The following is a 27150-nucleotide window of genomic DNA, read 5'->3' as shown; positions in this document are numbered from 1 at the left end:
TCTCAGCCTCCAGAAGTTCTGGGATTACAAGCATGAGCCACCAGGCCCAGCCTACTGAATAAACATTATTTTTTAAATTCTATAAAACACCAGGTTGAAAGTTCTTTTATCAGAGGGGAAGATGTGAAAGCGATGGAGTCTTTGGTGGCTGCTGAAAACCGCTGCTCATCAGACTTCTGCCTCTGAGCTTGCCCTCTGCTTTCCTCTTGTGGGGACCCCTCTAAACCCCTGCCTGTGTATAGAGAGACAAGGCCGGCACAGGGCAGGAAGAAAGGGAGCAATGGGCGGGCGGAGAAAGGAACGGGAGTGTCTCAGGCAGCGCCCTCTGGTGGGCACAAACTCCATGACAAGTTGGAGACCTGGAATCCCTGTCCACACTCTGCCCGCAACTCCATTCTTGCAAGGTTTCCCTTGCAAACCATTCTTGCAAGGTTTGCCCCTTTGTCAGATGGGAACTCAAGCTCGTGCCCTACCTATGCAGTCACTTTCCACCTTGTATTGCAGTTATCTGGCTCTCCCATGGGATGGAAAGTCACTGGGGCCAGTGCTGGCTCTGGTCCATCTCTGGGAGCCCCATGGCTAGGACTGTGGTGTCTGCCAAACATACGGCTCTCACGTGTATGTGGGGACGAATGCTGCACACTAAGACCCAGGGGCCTACTCTCTGGTCTGCCCTAATCCTTTGAGTCACTCAGCATGCTGTTGGCTTTGTCTCAGAGTTTTATTATTCTTGTCATCTCTCACCCCATCTCATAGAGAAAGGGCTTCCCACCAAATGATGTAGCCTCCTGCCAGGGCTAAGCAGGCTCCTCTGGCAGGTCTACCAATCAAGTTATTATATGCAACCTTTTTTTCTTCTTTCTTTTCTTCCTTCTCTCTCTCTCCTTCTTTCCTTCCTTCCTTCCCTCTCCTTCTTTTCTTCCTTCCTTCTTTCCTTCCTTCCTTCTTTTCTTCCTTCCTTCCTTCCCTCTCCTTCCTTCCTTCCTTCCTTCCTTCCTTCCTTCCTTCCTTCCTTCCTTCCTTTTTCTTCTCCTTTCAACTCAAATCACTCTGTGGAGAGCAGGAAGCAGACATAATTTGGGACAGGGCCTCTGAGTATAAGTCCCAGGCCCTGCCACCTACTCTCTGGACATCATTCTCCTTGACTGTGAAATGTGCTGATGCTAAGCCCTGCCGTGCTGTCCTCACAGGAAGGCTACACAGAGCAAATGAGGTGTGGTATGAAATGGAAGATCCATGTCAACTTTAAAGTGTGGCCCAAACCTGTTTTTGCAGTAAGATCATCTGGATTTGCTTGTTGTAAAAAACTGAAAACTATGACTCCCTACCCTCACCCTACATATGGGAAAGTTTTAAAAGTATGTGACATTGAAGTCAAATTCTGGAACATTTGGGAAAAAATGAGATTTCTGGGCCTTTCTGTTGCTTGGTGAAGACTTGTGCTTTGAACCACGCTGCAGGCAGCACGGAGCTGGCCCCAACCTCTTCCGTCGTCACAGGGCATCATAGGCTCTCCCAGCCGAAGGAGCCTCAGGATCTCCTAGGCTGCCTCGTCTTATGGCTGGGGAAGAAAGCAGGCTCAGAGAGGTGGGACTCACCTCTCCATAGGCAGTGGGGCTTCGGTGGGCTGAGTGAGGCGGGGCACAGACTTAGTCACCAGCAAGATTCGGAGCAGAAGTGGGTCCTGGTCAAGGAGTGGAGAGACAGAGGTGGAGCCTCGCAGGGGCTCCTACCCTAGCCCAGCTCCAGGCCTGTCTGAGCACACACCTGCTGCTGTGAGAAGGGGAAGAAGAGGGAGCAGGGAATGGGGGTTTCCCTTGCAGAGGAACTGGAACAAACGCTGGAAGTCTCAAGAGCTGGTTTCTTGGTGGTTTCTTCCGCGAGCTTGCTGTGCAGCCTTGGAAGGGCCACTTACTCTCTCTGGTCCTTCATTTCACTATCAGTAAAATGGATATAACAGACCCATTTATTAATCCTACAGATATGAATTGACAACCAGCTATGTGCTGGGCGGCAGCCTAGGTGATGTGGACCCTGTGGGGAGCAAGGCAGGAACAGTTCCTGCCTCTGGGGAAAAATAAACACAAAGTAAATGTGATAAGCATCACTCTGAAGGGTAGACCAGGTACTGGGCTGGCACAGAGGAGGAGCATCTAACTTTGCCTGTTGTAGGATGGGGGGAGGTGGTCAGGGAGGGCTTCCCAGAAGAGGTGGCATGGTAGCTGAGGCAGGAAGGATGAATGGGAGCTAATCAGGCTGGTGGGTGCGAGGATAGGGAAGCATTCATTCCTCCCCCTCTCCTCTTCTACCCTTGAGGTCACCTTTCTTTAAAACATGTTAGCAAAGGACGTCTGTGTAGTCACTCCTGAGGTCTGCTCAGAATCCAGACTCACTCCTACACGCCCAGCATGCACCCATTCTGTCCCCTCCCTGCCAGCCTCACGTGTCTGAGCAGGACGTCGAATGTTACTGGTGGGTGGGGCAAGTCCAGGAATGACAGTGTTTGTGTCTGTGTGTGGGGAGAGTATTTAAAGCCTGCTTTAAGTATGACTTTGCCCACAGTCTGTGGGAAGCGCCCAAAAGCTACGCCTTTCCCAGGGTCCCCTGGGAGTGCTGGTCTGTCCCCTCCACCTCTTCCCCTCTGAGCAGCTTCCACCTGCTTCCACACAGTGACTGGCCTCATTTAGCCTCAGTTCCCTCCTGGGAGTCCCTTAGCCTGAAGGAAACAGGACAGTGAGCCGGGCGTGGTGGCTCATGCCTGTAATCCCAGCACTTTGGGAGGCCGAGGCGGGCGGATCACCTGAGGTCAGGAATTCGAGACCAGCCTGGCCAACATGGTGAAACCCCTTCTCTACTAAAGTACGGAAATTGCCGGGCGTGGTGGTGGGTGCCTGTAATGTCAGCTACTTGGGAGGCTAAGACAGGAGAATCGCTTGAACCCGGGAGGCGGAGGTTGCAGTGGGCTGAAATCATGCCATTGCACTCTGGGAAACAAGAGTAAACTCTGTCTTAAAAAAAAAAAAAAAAGACCACGCATGGTGGCTCACACCTATAATCGCAGCACTTTGGGAGGCTTAGGGCAGTGGATCACGAGGTCAAGAGATCGAGACCATCCTGGCCAAAATGGTGAAATCCCATCTCTACTAAAAATACAAAAATTAGCTGGGCGTAGTGGCAGGTGCCTGTAGTCCCAGCTATTCGGGAGGCTGAGGCAGGAGAATTGCTTGAACCCAGGAGGCGGAGGTTGCAGTGAGCCCAGATTGTACCACTGCATTCCAGCCTGGTGCCAGAGCAAGACTCTGTCTCAAAAAACAAACAAACAAACAACAACAACAACAAATAAGACAGTGAATTCAGGTCTTTATTCTTCCTGATCCCAGCAGCAGGTGGGGAGAAGGGACCCATGGAGAGTCTAAGAGGGAGAGGTGGGTCTGTCCAGGGACTGGGGAGGAGTACGGGAGGAGCGTGCGAGGTTACCAGGAGGGGCCATGCCTGCTGGGTGGTCTTGAGACAAGAATGTAAGGAGATGTGCTCAGAGCAGCCCCTCATACGCTTTCAAACACCAGGCAGCGTGCTTCCTTCAACCGCCCCTCTCTGCCTGCTCCCCTCAGCTGGGCTGTCGTCAAGGAGGGTGGATTTTTCATTTGGCATCTTTTCTGCATCTTCAGCTGCCCATGTCCCAGGGCTCCAGTGAGGTTAGCAAGTAGGGAGGAGAGGGGAAATGTGGCTGGGGGAGGTGGAGGCTGTGGCTTTTGCTGTTTCAGTCATCTCTTGCCTTATAAGAAACCACTGCAAAGCACGAAGGCTTAGAACAACAACCATTTTATTTACTCATGACTCTGCAACCAGGGCTGGGCTGGGCTGGTTGGTTCGGCTGGGTTTGTTGTGGTCACTCATGAGCGTGAAGCTGGTGGCACAGCTGGGGCCTGAAGTCTGCTGGGATATTGGAAGTTTGAACTTTTCTTTCTCTTTGTAGTCTTAGAACTGGCACTGAACCAGTTCTGCATTGCACTGATTAAAGTCACATTCCAGCCCAGACTCAAGAGGAGTACAAATACAATGGTGTAAATCCTCAGAGGTGTGGGTTCACTGGAGTCATGAATAGAAAAGGATATCACATCAGTTGGTGGAGAAGGCAGCATATGTGTGAATAAAACGCCCTACCCTTCAACTACCTTCTCTATGGATCTCTATGGATGCCTCTAGCATCATGGTCTTAACAACTGTTATATCAACACACTACCTTAAAAACATTTTTTAGGGTATAACACATTTTGAGAGCATGCTCAGGTACCTCTTGCACCCCATTAGTTAGAAAATGCCCCACTCCCGCATCCAACCCAGATATCTCATCTCTATCCCCTCATCACACTCTTGGTATCCTGAGTCCTTGCCTATCTAGGAGAGGCCTTGGACAACAATCATAGCTTAAGCCAAAGGGAAATGGTGGAACTGAAGGCAGAGACTGAGGCTATTAGGGAGAGTAAGAAGAGTGGAAGGTTTTTCTCTCCATCTCTCAAATCACAGCAGGTCAGTGACTGCCATCTGTGATGCAGGCCTGGGGAAACAGTGGCAAACCTGCCTCAGGAAAAGGGCATGAGGACATTTCCTAAGCACTGTGTCTTTAAGAGTGTTGGGCCAGAAGGCGGCTGTGTGGCTGGGTGGTGTTGAAATGTACTGGGGCACAGGGTAGGACGTCTTTTTAAACAAATTCCTAAGCATAACAGCTTCCATGATATCACCCTCTGGGAGCTGATGGCCACTAAAGAAACCCTGGTTGAGAATATCTTGAGCCACAGAAAACTTATAAGTTTGACTAAAAGAAGAATTTTCAAAACAAATAAATCATGTGATGTCTATGAACACTTATCATACACAGAGCACTCTTCTCAGGGTTTTAGGAGCATTAGCTTATTTTCAACAACTGCCCTGTGAGGTAGCTACTAGACTTCCATTTACAGATGTGGAACTGAGGGTGAACGAGGGGCTGAGCAGCTCACCCCGGGACACCCAGCTGTGAGTGGCAGGGCCAGGCTTGAGCCCAGGCAACCTCCCTTTGGAGCCTGTGCCTTGGCTACTAGTTACACTGCCCTAAGAAGTCCCCGCCTCGGGCCTTCACCTGATTAGGGAACCTGGCTTTTTACAGCCAAAAGCCGGGCTCTTTGCCTTTCTTAACCTGAGCAAGAGGGCTGGCACCTCCATTCATCCCTTCACTTTGGAAAAGCTGTTGCTTCTGAGGCTCAGCTAATTAGAAAATTGTTCCTGAGTTGATACTTCTGGTAAAAGACTAGTTTCTCTTTTTCTGTGTCTTCCTGTATCATGTATATATTATTTCTGTGTCTTCCTGTGTCATATATGCAATTATTTATATGTTACATATACATATGTTCATATATAAAGAAACATGGCAGGGCACAGTGGCTCACGTATGTAATCTCAATACTTTGGGAGGCTGAAGTGGGAGGATTTCTTGAGCTCAGGAGTTCAAGACCAACCTAGGCAACAAAATGAGACTTTGTCTACTAAAAAATAAAATATTAGCTGAGCATGGTGATGCAAGCCCATAGTCCCAGTTACTCGGGAGGCTGAGGCAGGAGGCTTGCTTGTGCAAGGGAGATTGGCTACAGTGAGCTATGATTACACCACTGCACTCCAGCCTGGGTGACAGAATGAGAGCCTGAAAAAAGAAAAGGAAGGAAGGAAGGAAGGAAGGAAGGAAGGAAGGAAGGAAGGAAGGAAGGAAGGAAGGAAGGAAGGAAGGAAGGAAGGAAGAAAGGAAGGAGGGAAGGAGGGAAGGAGGGAGGGACGGAGGGAGGGAGGGAAGGAAGGAAGGAAGGAAGGAAGGAAGGAAGGAAGGAAGGAAGGAAGGAAAGATAGAAGGAAGGAAGACAAAAAGAAACATAAATGTGTTTGTACCTCCAGTTCAGAACACTTTGACTATCTAATGGATATGCAAAAGAAAATAATAAATAGCTTTGGGAACTAAAGAATAAACACACAGGAATTTCCCTCCAAGCTCAACAAACACAATAATCCCTGTAGACAGAACCACTAGTACTTAAATAAATAAAGAGAAGAATAAACACAGGGCATGTGACTTAACTGGATAGACATTTGCTGTCGTTAGAAGCTGAGCTATGGACTGACATTGGGTATTGATGCACAGAGCAAGTATAATTGCAATTAGCTACCAGTGAACACTGGGCACTGATATACAGTGGACACTGCCTCCAACAGACATTTTCCCTTTGTGGATATTGGTCATTGCTGGAAGCTATCATTCATATGATAAACATTAGATATCAACCAATATTTGCACCCTGGTGAACGTTAGCCAACAAGGAACGCTGAACATTGATGGGCAAGGTCCTATTAGCCTATGATGACCTCTGTCATCATAGACATTGCCCTTGGTGGAGATTAGGTATGCGTGGGCGTTAGCACTGGTGGACTTTAAATTCTGTAGGCACATAAAGTGAGCAAGGGGTAGGCCTCTGCTCACCATATTCCTGGCAGTCCAGAGAAACAGCTCATGAGCTGGTTTGGTGGCAGCTGGATGGTAGAATCTACCTCTTTAGACGCCTTTTCCCTCTGAAAGCCTTTTGGCCATGACAATTTGGGGAAACCAGGGGGTTGTGTGATAACAACAGAGGGACATTTCTGAATTTGGAAGAGTCTCATTGGCTCCCTGAACTACAGAGGGATTGGATTACACACAAATCTACACCTACTCTCTTCTGCCATCCTGACCAACACTGTCTGGGTGTTTGCCCCTCCTTTAGAAATGAGATAATCAAATCGCAGCAGGGCTGGCTTCTTGGGCAGTGAAACCATAGAAGGACCCTGTGCTTGGTTTAATGCTCTGTTCTTGTCATCTTGAAATCCTAATAACTTCGAACAAGGGGCCCTACATTTTCATTTTATACTGGGTCCCACAAATCACACAGGCAGTTCTGAAGCACAGAATCCTGGCCATGGACCATGGTAACTTACTCGTCTCTGGGCCTCAGTTTCCCCATCTGTGAAAAGGGGCCAGGAGAGAAAGGACTTTAACTTTGAACTTCGGCTTTTTATGCTCTAAGATCTAGAATCAACAGTCTGATTGGAGCTATGTAGAACTGCATTAACTTCTCCAATTTATTTGAAAATGAAAAAGCAATGGAATCCCAGTGCTTTCTGGTCTCTCAGTGCACCTCTACCCTCTCTGATTCATGGGGTTTACACATCTGGCCCGGCCCCTGGGGTAGGACAAGGAAGAATGTGAGAATTGCCATCTGACAGATAAAGCCTGGCCTGTGCCGGTTTCTTCATCTGTATGGTGACAAAAAACCTGGTGCAGTTGTGAGGAGATGATGGCATGTACCCAAAGCATGAGGAACACATAACCATAGCTGGCCGCTGCATTATTATGAAAGGCGGAAAGAGATTGGTGACCCTGCTGACCCAGGGTGGTGAGCTGGGCCAGAGCTGACGGTGAGTACCTACTCCATGACCCTGTGGATTACCAGGTGTTGTTCTGTGATTCTACAGTCCCAGAACTTTACAAAATTCTTCAGTTCTGAGTGACAGTTATAAAAACGGACTCAGACTACATGGCTCTGTAATCTACTTCATAACGCTATGAAGCTGAGCTCACGAGTTCAAAACCAGCCTGGGCAACAAAACGAGATCTTGTCTACTAAAAAATAAAATATTAGCTGAGCATGGTGACACAAGCCTGTAGTCCCAACTACTCGGGGGGCTCTATGAAGTTGGATGAGGGCAGGAAAGAGCACTTACAGGCTGTCATTTTGTGCCAGGCACACAGTACTTGGTTCTCTACAAATGTTACTTCATTTCTTCTTCATACAGTCCTGTGGAGGGAGCTATTTTCCCTTCCTTCCTTCCTTTCTCTCTCCCTCCCACCCTTCCTTTTTATTTCAGGGTCTAGCTCTGTCACTCAGGCTGGAGTGCAGTGGCACAATCTCAGCTCACGGCAGCCTCAACCTCCCAGGATCAAGGAGATATTTCCCCTTTCTTTCTCTTTCTTTTTTGTCTTTCTTTTTCTCTCTTTTCTTTCTTTCTTTTTTTTTTTAAACAGGGTCTAGCTCTGTCGCCCAACCTCCCAGGTTCAAGCCATCCTCCCACTTTAGCCTCCCAAGCAGCTGGGACTACAGGCGTCATCACCATGCCCGGTTAATTTTTAAATTTTTAAATTATGTTGCGCAGGCTAGTCTTAGTTTTGAACTCCTGAGCTCAAGCGATCCTCCTGCCTCAGCCTCCCAAAGTGCTCGGATTACAGGCAGGAGCCATCTTGCCCGGCCTTGAGGGGGATATTTTCATCCCTATTTTCCAGGTTCAGAGAAATAAAGCGACCTGGTCAAAAATCACACAATTGGTTAGTGATGAACCCAAGATTTCAACCCTTTTCTGTGAATTCCAAAACGGATTCTTTGCACGAATTTTCCTGATTGTGTAAGATTCGAAGGCCCTCGCCCTAAGCACCAGGGTTCCTGGAGGGTGGAGTACAGCAGGGCGAGGGTAGTCTGGCGGGCGGGGAGGGACTGGCCTCATAAAGCAAACAGCTCAGCCCACTTTGTTCTGCAGCCGCCCTGGGCCTGGCTCCTGGCCCCGGGGGGACCTGGGGTGTCTGGCCATGCGTGAGCACGAGGTGGCGCTGCGGGCCGGGAGTCTCCGCAAGGGGAAGGAGGGGCGCGGGGACTCCCGGGTCGGCTAGGCCCGCCGGGGCTTCCACTCTCCTTATGGCTGGCAGGAGGCCACGGTTGCAGGGTGCAGGGCAGGTTCCCCACCGGGAAGGACGAGCCCGCCCAGCGTGATGGCATCCACGCCCATGCTCTCACTGGGCCTTCACCCTGCCCCGTTTTGCAGAGACGAAGCTGCAGCTCGGCCGGAGGTGACCTGCTCCAGAACTGATTGCCGCAGAAGCCCCCTACTTCCCTTCGCTGCCTCCGCACGCTTCACGCTTCGGCCCTGTGTTTAAGGCCTTTTTGCTCCATGGCCCCTCCCTCAAGGACTCCTTCCACAAGCAGGGACTTGGGAAGACCCTGACCCAGTGGGTGAAAGTACCGTGATCCCTACCTCCATCTGAAGCCTCTCTTGTCCCAGGAAATGTGGGGGAGGTGAAGAACAAACAGGAGGACTGTGGGGGCCCGGGGTCTCACCCTGACCTCCCTCTCCCCCACACCGCCCCGCGCCACGCCTCAGCCCTTTCCTACCTTGACGGCTGAGTGCCAGCCTCGGACCCAGGGCCTCAGGTTGATACTTCTCCCTGGGGAGGCCTGATTACAAGATGGGCAAGCTCCCTACCAGTGCATATGGCCTGAATGTTCCGGGCACAGAGTAGGTATCAGGAAAAACCTGCCATTGGTGATGATGGTAGACATTCCCTGTAGACTGGCCAGTTAGAAGGAAGAACTTGGTGACAGCAGAGCCACCCAGATGCGCTGCAAGCCTGATCTCTGTCAGTGGAAGTGTGCAAACAGGAGCTGGGGTACCATACCAGCTGAAGCGCCAAGAAAGAACAAAATACTGTTGCAGTTCAGAGGAGGGAGGTGGGAGGGGCTCAGGAAGCTTCTGAGGACCGGCAGGCACTAGGTCTACTGGATGGGAAGGAGGTTGAGAGACAGGGGTGAGGACAAGGGCAAGGTCCCACAGTAACACCTGAGCAAGAGAACAGGTGTGCAAGGGCCTGCCTGGCATGCTCATGGCTATGGCTGCAGTTGGGGTGACAGGAACAGCGGGGAGGGCCGGGGGAGATGAGAGGTGAGCAAGGTGCAGGAACTCCCTCCCTCACGTCACCTTACTCCCTTAATCCTGAGATTATCAGGCTTTTCAGGGAGAACAAGCTGCCCAGGGCAGGGCCTAACCTGATTCATCTTGGTGGCCCCAGAGCCCAGCCCAGGGATTGCCAGTGGACACTGGCTAAGTGAAGCAAAGAACTTTTTATGGTGTTTATTAAATCAAGGACCAGTCAGATAGATGATGGGCTAGGCAGGTGGGGGAAGACAGAGCTCACTGCCCTGTGGGGTCTCTGTGGGGCCAGCCCCTGATGCCCACGTGGCCACCGATGCCCAGCTTCCCCCAACACCGCAACACAGGCCCAGGACAATATCACAAAAGTGAACAAATGCAACCTTTTCCTGCTTTTACAAATGACATGTCTCCATCCCCGGCCAGCAGGGGTGGGGGAGGCGGGTTGAAAGTGACAGTCCATTAAAAAGGCAACAACATTTATAAAATGAAGACTAAGGAAACAGCCCAGGGTTTGGAAGCTGAGATGCTACCCTGGGGGTCGAGCATAGACATGGGTGGGGGAGATCTTGCCTCCTTTCACGGCATTCCTGGGAGGGTGAGAAGGGCTGTCGCACTCAGGGCCAGTGGGGACTGAATCTAGGAGGCCCCTTGGAGCTCCCGGCCAGATGAGGCTCCAGAACTGCAGCAACTCCTTGGGGCAGTATCTAGAGGATGCTCAGGGGAAAATGGGTAGGCTTCCAGTCTGGATGCTGGGGGACCCCAACCCAGGGTGAGAAACTGGCTAGGCTGGAACCAATGTGCCCTAAGCTTCCAGAGGCTCCGAAGGGCAGAGTGACTTAGCCCATGCCACACAGCTGGTCACCAGGCCCAGAGTCCCACTTGTGAGGCTCTTGCCTGTCCTGCTGCTGCTACTCTTGTGCTAATGGGGAATGGGCAAGGGCAGCAAGGGGAGCCCAGGCGGGGAGGGCAGGGCTTATTAGAGGAGACAAGAAAGTGCAATGGGCCCGGCTGGGAGGCAAGAGGCTATGCTCCAGTCGTGCCACTGCCCCGTAGGAACTCAGATTAGCCTTTTTCCTTCTCAAGGCCTCAGTTTCCCCATCTGTCACATGAGAAGGGTGGACTTGATTCTTTGCAATTCCTTCTACCATTAAGGTTCTAGGGAAATAGAAAAGGAGGAAGTGGGTCTCACGGCCTCATGGCAAAGAAAGGGCTATGTTAGAAAATAAACTCATGCCCCTGAGTGACTGGGCCACGGGCCCAAGGGGACACTCAGCCCAGTGGACCTGAACTCTGCCTTGCAGCAGGGGGTCCCACCCACCCTCTGCCCGTCTCGGGTCAGGCCAGCCCAGCCATGAGGGAAGGCACTTGGGGGATAAGTGGGGAAGGGAAGCAGGAGGGGACCAGAGTCTGGTTTGGCATCGAAGTCCCTCTGCTCATGGTTTGGGGGAGCAACGTAGACAAAGGGGCGAGACTTTGCTGCTAGGTGTGACTCCCAGGTCCAAAGCCTCTCCTAGGCCCACAACTCCTGCAGTGACGCTGCAACATAGGCCTGCGGGCTCCCCACTGGTGTTGGCACATGGAACATAAGTCACTCGGGACCAGAGGCAGCCCAGGACAGCAGTCTGCTATGTGGCCCTGGGCCACACCATTCGTCACAAGATATTGGGGCCCCTGGCAGCAGATTCCCGGGTGTCTACGCAGTGCAGGGCCACCTTGGGGCTGGAGCCAGGCCTCCGGGGGTAGGCACCCTCCCGCACCAGGCGCCGGCACCACACATCCTGGCCCACGCTGACACTCTGCAGTGCCGGGAGGTGGAGAAGCAGCGCCTCAGGCAGGGGCACCAGGTTGGTGCCCGAAAGGTCCAGCTCCTGCAGGGAGTTCAGGCCTGAGAACACCTCAGCTCCTGCCCAGTTGAGCTTGGGGTTGCCCGACAGGTCCAGGACCTGCAGTCCCGGTAGCTCGCGGAAGCCATAGGGCGCCAGCTCAGGGAGCCTCTGCAGGCTGGCCAGAGACAGGTGTGTAAGGCCTGCCAGCCCTGCGAAGGCACCCGGACCAATGACAGCCAGAGGGTTCCCATCCAGGCTCAGGTAGCGCAGGGGCAAGTCTTGGAGGTTGGGCACGGCATGGAGCCGGTTCCAGGCCAGGTTCAGGCTCTGAATGGCGGGTGCAGGCAGGCCAGCCCTCGCGGGGTGGGGCACGAGGCGGTGAATGAGGTTGTGGGAGAGGTCCACGTGTAGTGCCCGGCCCTGACTGTGGGTCGTGAAGGCGGACACTGAGACCTCCCGGAGCTGGTTGTGGCTAAGGTTCACGTCACTCAGGGGTGAGCTGGTGAAGCTTTCAGCTGGCAGGGCTGTCAGGCCATTGTGGCTGAGGTCAAGCGACTCCAGGTAACGAAGGCGGGAGAAGGCAGTGGGTGAGATGCTGGTGAGCAGGTTGTGGCTGAGATCCAGGCCAGCCAGCGTCGTGTAGCCCGGCCCCGCCAACACCGACTCGTTCACCATCTCTAGCTGGTTGGAGGACAGGTCCAAGTGGGCTGTGTCCAGAGGGATGGGCACTGGCATGATGTGGGGGCCCAAGCCACTGCAATCCACCCGAGTCAGGCTGAAGCTGTCGAAAAGGCCGAAGGTCTCCACCTCGCACTGGCACCCGGGAAAGCATGGCCGGGTTGTCTGGGCCCCACTCACGGCCAGCAGCAGCAGCAGGGGCCACGGCATGGTGGGGGCTAGAAAGAGAGCCATGGGTGAGGACTGAATGCACCAGATGGTCTAAACCCACCGCACAGAACATGAGCCCAGTCTAGACACCGTTGGAAGGTGTCACAGGCCCCAACCTCCTGAAATGCTTCCTGGAACACTCCCCAGAGTTCCTCGACCCAGTTCCTCTCTGGCCTCTGCCTCTCCATCTGTATGGTAAAGGGGCGTGAGGCTAGGTGGTGAATTTTCAACTAGAAGAAGCAGACTCCTTTCTTAAACAAGAGCAGCAGATGAAGGCAGGCCTGGTCTGGCTGAAGTGAGGGGGACCTGAAGCCCTCCACTTTTGCCCACCATCCCTGCCTAGGGTGTTAGGAAACCCAGTTTGAAACCCACCAGACTAGACGGCTTCTCAGGCTGGCCTCTCCAGCTCTGATGGTCCAGAGTCCCTGGGTTGGTCTAGACCCCGACCCCCGGGTGAGGGGCTCATCCACTGGGCTGAGGGTAGGGTGTGCCCAGGGTGCCCCATTCTCTGCTGAGCAAGTGTTACATGTCAGGTGCTATTCTGGCTGCCCCACAGCACAGTCACATCTGACCCTCACGACCCCCTTGCAAGGCAGAAAATTCTGTTTTACTCAAAGGGAACTGGGCCTTAGGTTAAGACACTTTTGGACAGCCACACAACAGAGTGGAGTGGCCCTAGAGGGGACACTGACAGACAAAGCACCGCCCACTGCTGTGGTCTGGCCGGGGCTGAGCCAGGCGTGAGACCCATACTCCAGACTTCAAGACCAGGGCTCCCTCCCTGCAATGGGGCCTGCAGTGACTACCCCACCGCACCCCTACTCCACCTGCCCTGTCCCCCTAGCCTGTCATCCAGAGGCAGGATCTTCCCTTCTCACTGGGCATCCTGGTGTCCAACGTAGGTGTCTACACTCCCAGATGGGTTTTGGGGACACCTGTCCCGAGCACCTTTCCCCCTTACCCTGCCCCTTCCCCCAGCAGATTAAGCTACTACACCTCTTTCGTGCCTCCTTTAACCTTGGGCAGGCAATTAGGCTGCTTCCCCCATTATACAGATGAAGAAACAGAGGCTGAGAGAGGAATAGGGCTTTACCCCAAACTAGTAAAATGCAGGGCAGGAATGGGACCCAGGCCTGCTGTACTCCAATTCCTATATTCATATGCATTGCCTCCAGTTGGACTGGCAGAGTAGCTGGTGGAGAGGCAGGGTGCAGGAGGGGCTTTTCCCACTGACACATACTATGGCATGAGCCAGTTTCCCTCCTCAGATCTCAGTTCCCTCTGTACAATTACAGTGGTGGCTGCCACAGATGCCGGGCGCTACATACGTGTTGTCACATCTAATGGTCACACCACCCACTGCTGTTAGATTCAAAGCCTGTGTTCACGTCCACTGTAGCTCCTGGGATGCTGGTGCTCAGTGGTGCTAGCATGAGAAGCAGAGGGCTGGGCAGTGGGAGCCTCTAACTAGACCAATTGGATAGTCTGTGGTCACCCCTGCCCTGCACAGCGGCCTGCAGCCTGGGAGACAGAAGGCACTAAGCTTCCTTCTAGCAGGGTTCTTCATCTGGGTGGCCCTGCTCTGGGCCCCCTGCCCTCCTGCCCATCCCTCCCTCTGGCCTTCAGGAAGGAGGTGAGAGAGGGGGAGGAGATGGGCCAGGGACCTGCCCCCCTTCCAGACTGGAAGGTGGGTGGGGAGGGAGTAGCAGGATTGTATTACCAGCCCTGCATGAAACTTTAAAGAGCTAGCCACTTGATCTGCACTCTGGCTTTGCCCAGGGGCAGGGAAAAGTGGGACTCTTCTCCCCTGCCCCCATCCCCATGTAGGCCCCTCCTCTCCCACCTCTTTCTTTTGTAGAGGCCAATTTCAGGATTAAATCCAGCCCAGGTGCATCCTGGGCATGGTCCCAACCAAGGCAGGACAGAGTGTTCCAATGTCTGGAACCAATAGGAAAATATTAAGTTGCTTCAGGCCCCCTTTGTTCCCCTGGGTGAGCTCCTCACCGCAGGGCTCATTACCACCAAAGGCCCCACCTCCCCTGCTAGGCTGATCTGCTCATTCATACCCACCCTTCCTGGGGTTTAAACAAACACCACAAAGGCCCCAAGATTACCCTTTGATTCCCAGAGGTGATTATGCAAGGGGTCCGTGAAATGCCAAATGGCCTCGTATGAGCTCCCACTTACATAACCAGCAACTCAAAACACTGCCCAAACCCACTCCCACCAGAGGGGACCTCTCGCTGACCCTCTTAAAGTCTCCGCCTTGTCCTCTGCACTAAAGGGTGGCAATTTCTGCCCTGCCCTCTTCACCTAAGTTGATTAACCCTTACTGCCAACTGTGAAGGGCTGTGCACATGCAAAGGGCAGTCATAACCCAGCAGCCAGAAGATACAGAACTGAGGCAATGGTAGTAACAGCTGATATAAAGAGGCACCTGATGTAAAGAGGCAGGAGTACCTAGGTAACTGTTCGCAGATGCTCCCAGGGCACTGGACTAGGTTCCTTGCTCAGCCCTGCACAGTGGACACCTCTCCCGGGGTTCCTGCTCTGTGCTGGGCCTATGCCCAGGGCTGGGCATTGGCAGTGGGAAGTGCCGACAGTGACAGTCGGGGCCAGTCCTCACTCTCTGCTAGTGCCGGACACACATGCTTTCATTCAGTCCGCACAGTCACTCTGTGAGCCAGCAGTCTCATCCCCATTTTAGAGCAGAGGAACTGAGGATGGGAAAAGGAAGGTGGCTGACCATCTTTAGCAGGAGTGACTTGCTACACTGTGCAACTCTGGGAAGTTGTATTGGTCCGTTTTCATGCTGCTGATAAAGACATACCCAAGACTGGGCAATTTACAAAAGAAAGAGGTTTAATTGGACTTACAATTCCACGTGGCTGGGAAGGTCTAACAATCATGGTGGAGGGCGAAAGGCACTTCTTACATGGCAGTGGCAAGAAAGAATGAGGAGGAAGCAGCTGAAACCCCTGATAAACCCATCAGATCTCATGAGACTTATTCACTATCATGAGAATAGCTTGGGAAAGACTGGCCCCCATGATTCAATTACCTCCCACTGGGTCCCTCCCACAACACATGGGAATTCTGGGAGATACAATTCAAGTTGAGATTTGGGTGCGGGCACAGCTAAACCGTATCATTCTGCCCCTGGTCCCTCCCAAATCTCATGTTCTCACATTTCAAAACCAATCATGCCTTCCCAACAGTCCCCCAAAGTCTTAACTCATTTCAGTATTAACCCAAAAGTCCACAGTCCAACGTCTCATCTGAGACAAGTCTCTTCCACCTATGAGCCTGTAAAATCAAAAGCAAGTTAGTTACTTCCTAGATATAATGGGGGTACAGGCATTGGGTAAATATAGCTGTTCCACATGGAAGAAATTAGCCAAAACAAAGGGGCTACAGGACCCAGGCAAGTTCAAAATCCAGCAGGGCAGTCAAATCTTAAAGTTCCAAAATGATCTCCTTTGACTCCATATCTCGCATATCTGAGTCATGCTGATGCAAGAGGTGGGTTCCCATGGTCTTGGGCAGCTCCACCCCCGTGGCTTTGCAGGGTACCTTTCTGGCTGCTTTCACGGACTGGCATTGAGTGCCTGCAGCTTTTCCAGGTGCACAGTGCAAGCTGTTGGTGGATCTGCCATTCTGCGGTCTAGAGGATGGTGCCCCTCTTCTCATAGCTCCACTAGGTGGTGCCCCAGTAGGGACTCTACTCCGACCCCACATTTCCTTTCTGCACCGTCCTTGCAGAGGTTCTCCATGAGGGTCCCGCCACTGCAGCAAACTTTTGCCTGGGCATCCAGGTGTTTCCATACATTTTCTGAAATCTAGGCAGAGGTTCCCAAACCTCAATTCTTGACCTCTGTGCACCCACAGGCTCCACACCATGTGGAAGCTGCCAAGTGCTGTTGAGCTTTGGTTTGGGTTTTGTAAAATGAACAATTATCCCCTTCTGTGGATGCTCAAAGAGATTGGGTCACCTGCCCAAGGCCAGTGAATGATGGTTCTGGGACCTGCCAAATCTTGGGGCTTGTACCCTCGGAAGCCATGGCTGAGCTGTGCCTTGGCCCCTTTTAGTCATGGCTGGAGCATCTGGGACACAGGACACCAAGTCCCTAGGCTGCACACAGCATGGAGATCCTGGGCCTGGCCCAAGAAACCCTTTTTTTCCTCCTACGCCTCCAGGCCTGTGATGAGAAGGGCTGCCTTGAAGAACTCTGACATGCCCTGGTGACATTTTCCCCATTGTCTTGGGAATTAACATTCAGCTCCAAGTTACTTATGCAAATTTCTGCAGCTGGCTTAAATGTCTCCTCAGAAAATGGGATTTTCTTTTCTAATGCATTGTCAAGCTACAAATTTTCCAAACTTTTATGCTCTGCTTCCCTTATGAAACAGAATGCCTTTAACAGCACCCAGGTCACCTCTTGAATGCTTTGCTGCTTAGAAATTTCTTCTGCCAGATACCCTAAATCATCGCTCTCAAGTTCAAAGTTCCACAAATCTCTAGGGCAGGAGCAAATTGCTGCTGTCCCTTTGCTAAAACATAACAAGAGTCAGTTTTGCTCCAGTTCCCAACAAGTTCCTCATTTCCATCTGAGACCACCTCAGCCTGGACTTTATTGTCCACACTGTCATCAGGATTTTGGGCAAAGCCATTCGACAAGTCTCTAGGAAGTTCCCAGCTTTCCCACATTTTCCTGTCCTCTTCTGAACCCTCCAAACTGTTCTAACCTCTGCCTGTTACCCAGGTCCAAAGTTGCTTCCATATTTTGGGTATCTTTTCAGCAACGCCCCACTCTACTGGTACCAATTTACTGTATTAGTCCTTTTTCATGCTGCTGATAAAGACATACCCGAGACTGGGCAGCATACAAAACAAAGAGGTTTAATTGAACTTAACAGTTCCACATGGCTGGGGAAGGTCTCACAATCATGGCAGAGGGCAAAAGGCACTTCTTACATGGCAGTGGCAAGAGAGAATGAGGAGGAAGCAAAAGCTTCCTGCATTCAATTACCTCCCACTGGGTCCCTCCCACAACACATGGGAATTCTGGGAGATACAATTCAAGTTCAGATTTGGGTGGGGGCACAGCCAAACCATATCAGAAGTCATGGGGAGTTAAAATGGAGTTAACAATCCCTTCCTCAAGGAGTTGCCGCAAGGGCTAGAGACTGCTTGTGTGAAACACCCAGCATAGTGCCAGGACACTGACAGATGTGCAGCCAATGGTAGACTGAGACACAGTCACCAACTACATCCCTCCCCACACTCTGGGGCACTCACAGGGAGGTGACAGGGCAACTGTACCTGGTGACAAGATAAGTCCTGCAGGACTGTCAGGAGCCCTAGGTCTCAGTGCCTGTTCTGCCATGGACTGTCCTCATCTCATCGCTGAACAAGTCTCTTCCCCTTTCTGTGCCTCAGTTTCTAGCTTCACATTAAGAGGTTCAGTTTAGATAATCCAACTCCAGGGTTTTGGGATTTTAAAGTTTAACAAAAGCACATCCTAAACTTCTACTAAGTATATACAAAGCACTGGGCTAGGCCAGGAGGGAGTGGGGAGTGGGGGGTGGAGGGTGGTAGTGACGAGACAGATACTAGGGTCCCTGTCCTGATGGGGCTTACAGACCAGCAATGAGAATAGAAGACCAACTTATAACAAGATCACTAACACCAGCTTTGGACCCAGGAGACTAGGGCTCTAGTCCTAGGTCTGCCACTATCTGTGTGACCTTCTGTTTTCTTTATTTCTTTGAGCCCTGGTTTTCTTATCTGTGTAACAGTATTCACATTGCCTCCCTCTGGGACCCGTACTCTACCCCCAGGAGAAAGAGAAATGAAGACTGGTAGCCACCAAAGAAGGCTGAGAAGGAAAGGGATCTTTCGGTCAAGATTCAACATTTTTTCCAAACCATGACCTGCAGATAAAAGATATCCACTGATTGACCAGATTACATAACACAAGAACAGGAGGACAAGGGCTTAGAAACCACAGCCATCTGTGGTTTGGGGGATATACTGTAAGGCCTTCCAGTGCAGGGGCCATGAATCATGCATTGTTGGGCCCACAGGGCCAGGTCCACAGTGACTCTAAGTTTGCTGATGGTCTGCTAGGACAAAGAGTAAATGTTACGGCCCCAACAGGCTCCAGGCAGGTCTCCCCAGGTGACACCGCACACACTGCTATGAGACATCTCTAAAACAGCTTTGGCCACATCACTCTCCTTATCAGAAACCTCTTGGGTTCTGCTTTTTACTTACAGAAATCGAGTCTCCCGTGCACGAGGCACCTGCAAGTTGTCACCACCTTCTTCTCCCCTCCCACCTGTCCCCAGCCCCCCATGTGGATTTGAACCCTCCTTGACAGCCAGAGTGGGAACAGCCTTCACCTTGATGGACTCTGAACAACTCTCACCCTCTGCTAACACATCTCCAAACTTGGAGAATTCCAGGGCTTGGGAGCTGGACGGCCCCTTGGGGATCATGGGTGACTGGGGCCTGGAGAGGGGCAGTGACAGCAAGGAATGGCAGAGCAGGGCCCAGGACCTAGGACCTGATGCCTCATGTGACTGCCAGAACTGCATGCATCCATCCCGCCTGCCCCTGGCCTGCTCCCAGCAGAACAAAGCCTGTTCTGTCCACTCAGGCCCCCCCACCCCTCCCTCCTGGCCTCTCACCCCACAGGCTACCCACAGGCCTCCTTCAGTAAATTCTCTGCCGTGAGTTACCTGCTGTTTTCCTGCTTGATGTGTGAGCAGCATGGGGCAGTGCCGTGCCTACTTTAACTGTGTGTTCTTTCCCCCACCTGGGAACAGAGCCAGGCCTAGAGGGCGCGTGGAGGAAGAGCAGGATGAACCGGTCAACTGCAAGACCCAGACAAGGTGTGAACCTAGCTCTGCACCTACCAGCCTTGGGTAAGTCTTGGGACCCACTCCGAGGGTCCTCAACAGGGCTCAGAGCACAGGATTGTTGAAAGAATTAAATGACAGAATGGCAGGCATTCCACTCACTATCTGCTACACAAGTACTCAGTGTGTGGTAGACAATGACGGTGATTTGCTAAGCCTTCTAAAGGCAGTCACCATGTGATCCTTCATGTTTCTCCCCAACCAAGTTCCCAGTGCAGCCCAGGAGCGCAGCAGGTCCGAGACTGCCTGTGATGACATTCTCCAGTCACTTTCCTGGTGTCTGCTGATAAGGACAGCTCTCTGGGTGTTGGGTTCCAGCTTGAACCCACCTGGCCCCAGCTGCCTGACCCTGGTGCTGCACTACAGCATCTCTGGTCTGTAAAGTTTTCCAGTTCCTCCCACTGCCCTCGACAACTTCCACAGGGCACTGTTGGCACAGGGCCGCACTGGCACAGAGCCCCAGCACCCTCCTGAGACCGGCCTTTGTCTCGACTGGCTGTTCCTCAATGCAGAGCTGCCTCCCACCCTGCTCCCCTCAGTCATGAGCTCACTCAAGCTGATGCCAAAGAAATCCCCAGGTGGACGGTTTTCAGAAACGTCCTGCCCTCCAACCACTTTGTCAGCTCTGGAAATGCAAGGCAGAAAGAATTTCAAGGCCAGACTCCCGGAGCCCCGAGGGCCAGCTCTTGCAACAGACCCGCTAATGCAGCACATCTGGACAAACACAGCAGCCCACCATGTGCTCTCCATCAGCATCTCACTTCTGCCTCACCACAGCCTTGACCCTGGGGATACTGTCCCTATTTTGCAGACATGGAAATGGATGTTATTCAGCTGAGAAGGAGAGGACCCAGGACTTAACCCCAGATGTCTTAGCTCCAAATCCACTCTGCCTCAGCTTCCAAATGAGCACATGTGCAAGACAGCTTAGACCTGGTCATGCTGAACTGTACTTACATGTTTACCTGTCTATCCTACTGTGGGCAGGGATGGCATTAGGTTCCTTTTTATGCCCTTGAAGCTGAGCACTGAGCCTGGTACAGAGCAGACACCATGTGAAGATGCACCAAGCGTCTAGAATACCGCTACCTCACCAAAGGACACCTCTCAACCTCTCCCATGCTTCCTCAACTACGATCTGTTCAGTCACCCTGCAGAATCAGCAGGTTAGATGGCATCGTATCTACTTTACAGCTGCGTAAAGAAGCCCAGAGAGATTCTGTGATCTGTCCAGAGACACACAGCCAGAGAGGATGGGGCTGGACCAGGACCCAGATATTCTGACATCCAGTACCTGGTCTCCTCCATGACATGATCCCAGGGACCTGTAAGCCTAACAACTTACCCAAGGAGGATAATCTACAGGGAGATGGGCAAGGCTCCCAATAGGATGTTTTCCTTCCAATATGTCTTCTTCCTGAAGATTTTCAAGTTTCCATCAACTTGAGGCAGCGTACATGGACACACGAGGAGGCGCTATGGGGCAGAGGGCAAGGGTTCTGTAGCCAGGCAGTCTGGGTTCCAACCCTACAGGGCGTTCACTGCTCTGAGGCTTGTTCGTGCCCTCACCCCTCTGAGTCCTCATCCGTAACATGGTGATATTCCCCATGCTGGTCCCAATGGGTCACTGTGATGATTACATGAGGCAAAGTGAAGACTCAGACCTGGCCTGGCACACATTGGTATTCACTGAATGTTGGTTCCTGTCCCCAGTGAGTGATTTCAGGGACCAGGGAAGAAAAAGGTGCTGTGACACCAGCAAATCCTGAGGCAAGGGCAGGGGCTGAAGATGGAGAAGAATCCACAATTCATCCCAGAGGCCTTGGATCTTCTCTCCACATACCATCCAGGATCCCGGTGTGGCTACGAGGTGCTGACAAGGCACTCCCAGGAGACTGGGAAGGGCGAACTGGAAAGGTCTCAGAGGCCAAAGCAGGCAGAAGCTGCTGTGTTGCCTGTGACAGAATGAGGGCTCAGCATCAAATCCGCAGCTCCCCCTGGGTAGGTGGAATCACTGTCTTCCCTCTCCCACATCCCTAAGCTGGACAGTCACCTCCCACTGTCCAGGTCAGGCTCAGGAGACCTGCTGCAACAGCCTCACTCCTGGCCCCTGACTTCAACTGCCAGCCATGCTGGGCACCAGAATGCACTTTCCAACAGAAGACCGGGACCCTACCACAGCTCCCTCTTTCAAACCCATCCCACAGAGACAGTTTTCTAGTCTAGAGGCCTGTGACTCTTCTAGAGCCACCTGCCTTTTTGCACAGGTTGTTCCCTCTGATGAAGACAAAGATACCCTTCTTTGTCTACCAGCAGATTCTCATACATTTGACTCAAGAAGCCACCTCCTCTGTGGGGCTTTCCCAGTCTAACCTGCCCCTCACCCAGGAAAGGCCACCCATGCTGTGAGCTCCCATGGCCCTTGGGCTGCCCCTGTCAAGGTACTGGCCCACTTCTGTGGCCATCTACGAATCGGTGTAGATGGACAGAAAGCTCCCTTCTGCTTTGTGGTGAACATAACAATTGGTGCAACCCTGCAGGATGCTTAGGGCTCTGCCCACTGGTGAAATCAGGTTTAGGACCAGAATCAAAACTGTCTCTGCCTTCTATTGTCGGTGCAATCCAATGAATTTCTGTCTACACAATGTAATACATACTACAAACCACTTTTCATTTATTTGCACATGTAATTCATCATCTTATTTAATACACCAGATCAGTGGAGCAAGAATTAATATCCTCACATTTTAAATAAGTTACTTGTCCCAGGCCACAGAGGTAGGAAGCAATGGGGTGGCAGTAAAATCCGGGTCCTTTGACTCTAAGAGGCTGGATCACTCGGCCTCCAGATTGGTCTCCTGACCTCCAGCACCACCCACAAGCCAGAGACTGGTTTCACAGAATTACCAACCCCACCCTGCTGTATCTGTTTAAATCCTCCAGGAGCTATCCATTGCCTACAGGGTCAAATCCCACTTCTCGGCCTGGCATTCAAGGCCTTGGTGATTTGGTCCCTGCCTTCCCAGCCTCAAGTTCAATTCCAATTCACCACCCTCAAGACCTTGCGACTGCCGATCCACCATGCGGACCACCTGTGCTGTTTTCATGCACAGGTCCTGCACATGCTGATCCTTTTGTGGGAGATACTTCCTGCCTCCCCTCTGTGTACCCACTGACTTGGAAACCCACAGCAGGAGGAACCTCCCGTGAGGCCCCTCCCCTGGGCTATTCCCACAGAACCCCTCTTAGGACTTGCTTGGGCCAGGGGGCTTTCAGGGAGGACCCAACCCTCTTTATGAAGTGTCCTCAGTGCCCAGGCCAGCCTTGCTCTGAAAAAGGAAGCATGAACTCTCAAGTGCATCCCCTGTGTTGACCCAGGAGTTATGATTAAGAAGAAAATTGATCTGGACTCTACCACCCACAAACTGTCATTTAAAAAGTAAGAGGAGGCCGGGCGCGGTGGCTCACGCCTGTAATCCCAGCACTTTGGGAGGCCGAGACGGGCGGATCACGAGGTCAGGAGATCGAGACCATCCTGGCTAACACGGGGAAACCCCGTCTCTACTAAAAAATACAAAAAACTAGCCGGGAGAGGTGGCGGGCGCCTATAGTCCCAGCCACTCGGGAGGCTGAGGCAGGAGAATGGCGTGAACCCGGGAGGCGGAGCTTGCAGTGAGCTGAGATCCGGCCACTGCACTCCAGCCTGGGCGACAGAGCGAGACTCCGTCTCAAAAAAAAAAAAAAAAAAAAAAGTAAGAGGAGAAAAGGTCAATCCCTGTCCTTTCCCTTTCCATGTTTGACTCATTTATCAGCTTTTGCCTTTCCTGGTGTTGGAGGAAGGGTAGGTGGAAGCCCGGTGGCTGTAGCATTGCAGCCTTCCTGGGGAGCAAAGTAGTGCCTGGGAATAGGTCAGGTCAGAATGGAGGTGTAGGTTAAACATCAAAGTGTTTCTAGGTTCTGGGATCTGAAGCAGTCAGCCAGAACAGAAGAGGCTCTCAATACCTCCCCTTACAGAAGGGAAACTGAGGCCGGAGAGGGAAAGGAAAATGCCCACAGTTGTCTCTTTCCCAGGTTAGCGGCTGTGCCCTTCCATCATGTCTGCAGCATCCGACAAAGCTCTAGGTTAAAGACTGGAGTGAGCGGTGGGGAGGAGGGTGTTTAGGGTTATCTTTGCGACTTAGGCTCAAAAGCCCAGGAGGCTCCTGCCGCTCTGAGCCCTCCCTCTCCGGTCAGTCCCAGGCGCTGCAAGTCTAGACTTATCCGGAGGGCAGGGCGCACAACGATGAAAGAAGGATCGAAGGTCTTGAGTCACCTCCTCGCCAGGCCAAATGTGGGCTGGCGCTGCTCTCCGCCCGGCTCCAGCAGCGCGGGTTATTCCCACCGCACGCCCTGAGCCTCGAGGGAGTTCTCGCTCTGTCCGTGCCAGAGTGACCGCGACTCCGCGAAGCTGAGCAACTTGCCAGCGCCGCACAGTGGGCCAGTGGCCGTCCCAGTTGAAACCTGTGTGTGTGAGGCTCCCACGGCCCCCAGCCCAGCTCCGGGTCCTGCGAGGCGGCGCCTCGGGCATGATCTGAACTGGCAGTCGCTCGCTCCCTACCAGGTCGGAGGGTTGGTCCCCCTCCCCCGGGGGCGGGCTGCAAACGGAGAGCGGGTCTCAAAGCGGAGCCTGTCTCCCCACCAAACAGACACAACTCTCTGGGTCACACTCTTTCCAAGAAGCGCGGGGAGGGCAACGCCAGCGCCCTGTCCCTTCCTCTCCCCAGCCCAGGACCGGAGCCCGGGACCCACCTCTCGCCTCCTCCTCCCAGCCGGGGTCTGCAGGGGAATCCGCACGCTCCTCCCAGCCCCTGCCCGGCCAGTCCCCAGGCGCTGCGGATCCCCCCGACCACCAATCCCATTGCAGCCCCTTGGGGTCCTGGGACCTCAGGAGGGAGAGGGGAGGGCTGCCGGCGCCCCCGGCCGGGCTGCGGTGGGGAGGACTGGGGCTGTTGCCGAGGAACCGGGAGAAAAGTTTGGAGCCAAGTCGTGGGCCCGAGTGGACAGCGGGTGAGCGGGGAGGTGGGGCGGAGTTGGGCTCTCGGCGCGCACACCCTCTGTGGACACCCAGCCCAGACACGTCGGCAGGCACCGACCACGTATGCGGACACACGCGATGCGCCCACCGACGCCCACAGCCAGGCGCAGGCCCGCAAACGTGGACACCGGCGCAAAGCAGCCGCGCAAAGCCACGGATACACAAAGGCACCAGCAGCGGCGCGTCCCCGACTGCAAATCCACAAAGACCCACAAACATGAGATGCACGTGTCCGCACAAAGACCCACACGGCCCCCGGGCGGAGCCTTTGTCTCCCGCAAGCCCCTTCCCCTGGGTTAGCGTTCCCCACTCCCGCCCAGCCCCAGGCGTCCGGCTAAAGTTGAGGGGCCTTGGCGGGACCCAGCCCCGCCCCTGCGACCGGCGTCCCCCACCCGCCCGCCGAAGGGGCCGCGAGGCTGAGGTCGGGGACTCGGGATCTTCACCCGCAGCGCGAACTCTCGCCCCGTCCGGGGACCCACACCCACCTGGAAGCCTGCGCCGCAGCCGCCTCGGCACGCTCACCCCGGCGGCCCGGCCGCGGGCCCTCCGGCCGGCGCTTTTCTCCCGGCGGCGCGGCCCGCCCCCCGGTCCCCGCCCGCAGCCGGGCTCCCCCCTGCCGGGCGCCGGGTGGCTGCTCCGGCCAGCCGCGGGGCGGCTCAGGGAGTGTCGCCAAAGTGCCAGCCTCTCCCGGCGCGCGCCCCGCCCGCGGAGCCCGAGCCGAGCCCGGGTTCCACTCTAGGGAGCGTCTCAAAAGTGCGCAGCTCCTGCCCCCTCCAGTAGGCTTCCCTCACAGCTTCCTGCATCCCGGATCCCTGCCCCCTCCCCCTGCGCGCCCCAGCAATCTAAGCAGATGGCCTCACTGTCGGGAACATCTGGAGGTGGCCGGAGTACGTGCCTCTGTGTGTGTGTGTGTGTGTGTGTGTGTGTGTGTGTGTGTGTGTGTGTGTGTGTGTGTGTTTGTGTAGAGAGAGGGAATTAGTTGCTAGTAAGGAAGAGATGGGGTGGGTGGGTGAGGGCTTCCTCTTTGCTTGTTCGCCGCCCTCCCCGTTTTTTTTTAAAGAGTGAAAGAGGTTCAGGGACGACAGGGAGCCAGAAACCAAGAATCTGAAGCAAGAGAAAGACTGGCTGAAAGACGAACCCACAGAGAAGAGAGAGCCCGGCTCGGGCAGAAAAGCTGGCAGGAGAGGAGAGAGAAAGTCAACAGATTGAGTTTTTCTTTTATTGGAGGAAACCATTGGCTTCTGGTTAGAGTTCTAAGAAGGGAAACTGGCGTATGAGTAGGCAGCAGTTTCAATCTATTCCCCCTGCTGCAGCTCTTGGGCTCTCACCCCTCTTTATGCTAAAAAGAAAAAAAAAAAAAAGAAAAAAAAAAAAGGCAAGGGCGGGGGGCAGGAAAGCATCCAAGACACTTTAAAATGAGGGTTTGCAGGAGAAATGACCTGGTGGATGCATTCCCTAGGAGGGGAGAGTTGGGTGTGTGGGTGGCTCCCAGTGTACACACCCAGACAATGCCTACCTCGGGAGAGGGGCAGTTCACAGGTGGGGGAGTTGATAGAGGCTTTGGTCTTGGGCCCTGGACCTCCCAGGAGCTTCTCCCAGACTTTGGAGGGCCTCGGGGTGCAGAAATTGGGCAACGTCCCCCCTGCAGTGGCCCAGACTCGTTAACACACCCAGTCTGTTTGCTGCTTCTTTCCTTATTACTTTTTCTTATTAAGTAAATTTAAAATTAAAAAAAAAAAAGGAGTTGCTTGGGCCTGGGTGTGTGCACGCATGCCAGTCTACTTTGGGAAGAAGGAAGACACTAGAGAGATGGTGAGGTAGGAGTAGAGGCCACTACCCTAGGCCTCAGGCCAGCAAAGTCATCTGCTGCCCAGAAAACAAACTGGTCTTACAGGTCCTCCATGCACTCAGAGCCATTGTGTGGTCTTGGGGATGCACTTGGTTTGAGACCTGTGGACCCTGCCAGTTAGGGATGTGCAGAGAAAAGGCTGGGAGCCTGGTCTCATATGTGTGGAAGCAGGGAGAGCTCCCCTCTCTCCTTTCCATTCATCATCCTCACCTGATTAGAATCCCAGCTTTCAGAACTAGGAGGCCTTCTGTGATCATCCAGCTCACACTCCTCATGAGTCTTTGGGATGGCACCATGGGCCCTTTGGTGTCCAGTGTCTTCCTCACTGTTGGGCTTAAAAGGGCTGCAGGGATTCAACTCCACAACCCCTGGGACCCATAGAGAGGAGTCAGGCCCCTCCCATTTCTCACCTTCCCATTCCTTCCCTCTCTAAAGGCTCCCTGCCTAGATGGGAGAGAGACCTGGATGGGAGCATCGGGTGAAGGCCAAGCTTGGTCAGGATTCAGTTTCCAGCCCTGCCACTTACCAGTTCTGGGTAACTTTAGGCAAGTTACCTAACCTCTCTGAGACTCAGTTTCTGCAACTGTAGAAGAGGCTATTCTGAGGAATAAACAAGGTAATTTAGGTAAAGCATTAGTCTGGCTCACGGGAAGCTCCTTTGTGTGTTTGCTAAATGTCTTCCGTCAGGAGCTGGGGTAGAGGTTGGAAAGCCCAGCAGGCTTGGGAGGGGAGCGCGCCTGGGAATGGCCTCCGTACTCCCTGGCTTGTCTGGCTTATATTCCTGCTGCTTCCTCCCCTCCCATAGGGACATTCTTTGGAAGGAATGGCACCCCCCC

The 27150-nt window shown here is 53.4% G+C and overlaps 1 protein-coding gene and 1 long non-coding RNA gene across 2 annotated transcripts in view; one reads left to right on the top strand and one right to left on the bottom strand.

The window, feature by feature from the left end:
• Positions 1–19390, top strand: part of LOC105468789 (uncharacterized) — a 36516-nt gene extending 17126 nt beyond the window's left edge. Inside the window, exon 5 of the long non-coding RNA XR_011610945.1 lies at positions 19299–19390. This is a non-coding gene — a long non-coding RNA (uncharacterized lncRNA). The remainder of the gene's footprint in view (positions 1–19298) is intronic.
• Positions 3806–25079, bottom strand: LOC105468790 (tsukushi, small leucine rich proteoglycan). The gene is made up of 2 exons (XM_011719146.2): positions 24951–25079; positions 3806–12475 (listed from the first exon to the last, which is right to left on the bottom strand). The coding sequence occupies exon 2, from the start codon at positions 12465–12467 to the stop codon at positions 11406–11408; it is 1062 nt and encodes a 353-aa protein (XP_011717448.1). The 5' UTR covers positions 12468–12475; positions 24951–25079; the 3' UTR covers positions 3806–11405.
• Between the last annotated feature and the right edge of the window lie 2071 nt (positions 25080–27150).

This window comes from Macaca nemestrina, chromosome 12, assembly GCF_043159975.1.
Source record: "Macaca nemestrina isolate mMacNem1 chromosome 12, mMacNem.hap1, whole genome shotgun sequence".
Classification (NCBI taxonomy): Eukaryota; Metazoa; Chordata; class Mammalia; order Primates; family Cercopithecidae; genus Macaca; species Macaca nemestrina.
The sequence above is the reverse complement of the archived record's forward strand: the minus strand, read 5'-3'. Positions and strand labels throughout refer to the sequence as shown.

Bases quoted from the DNA above. Each gene is read 5' to 3' on its own strand.
- LOC105468790 (XM_011719146.2), bottom strand. From the start codon at position 12,467: ATGCCGTGGCCCCTGCTGCTGCTGCTGGCCGTGAGTGGGGCCCAGACA.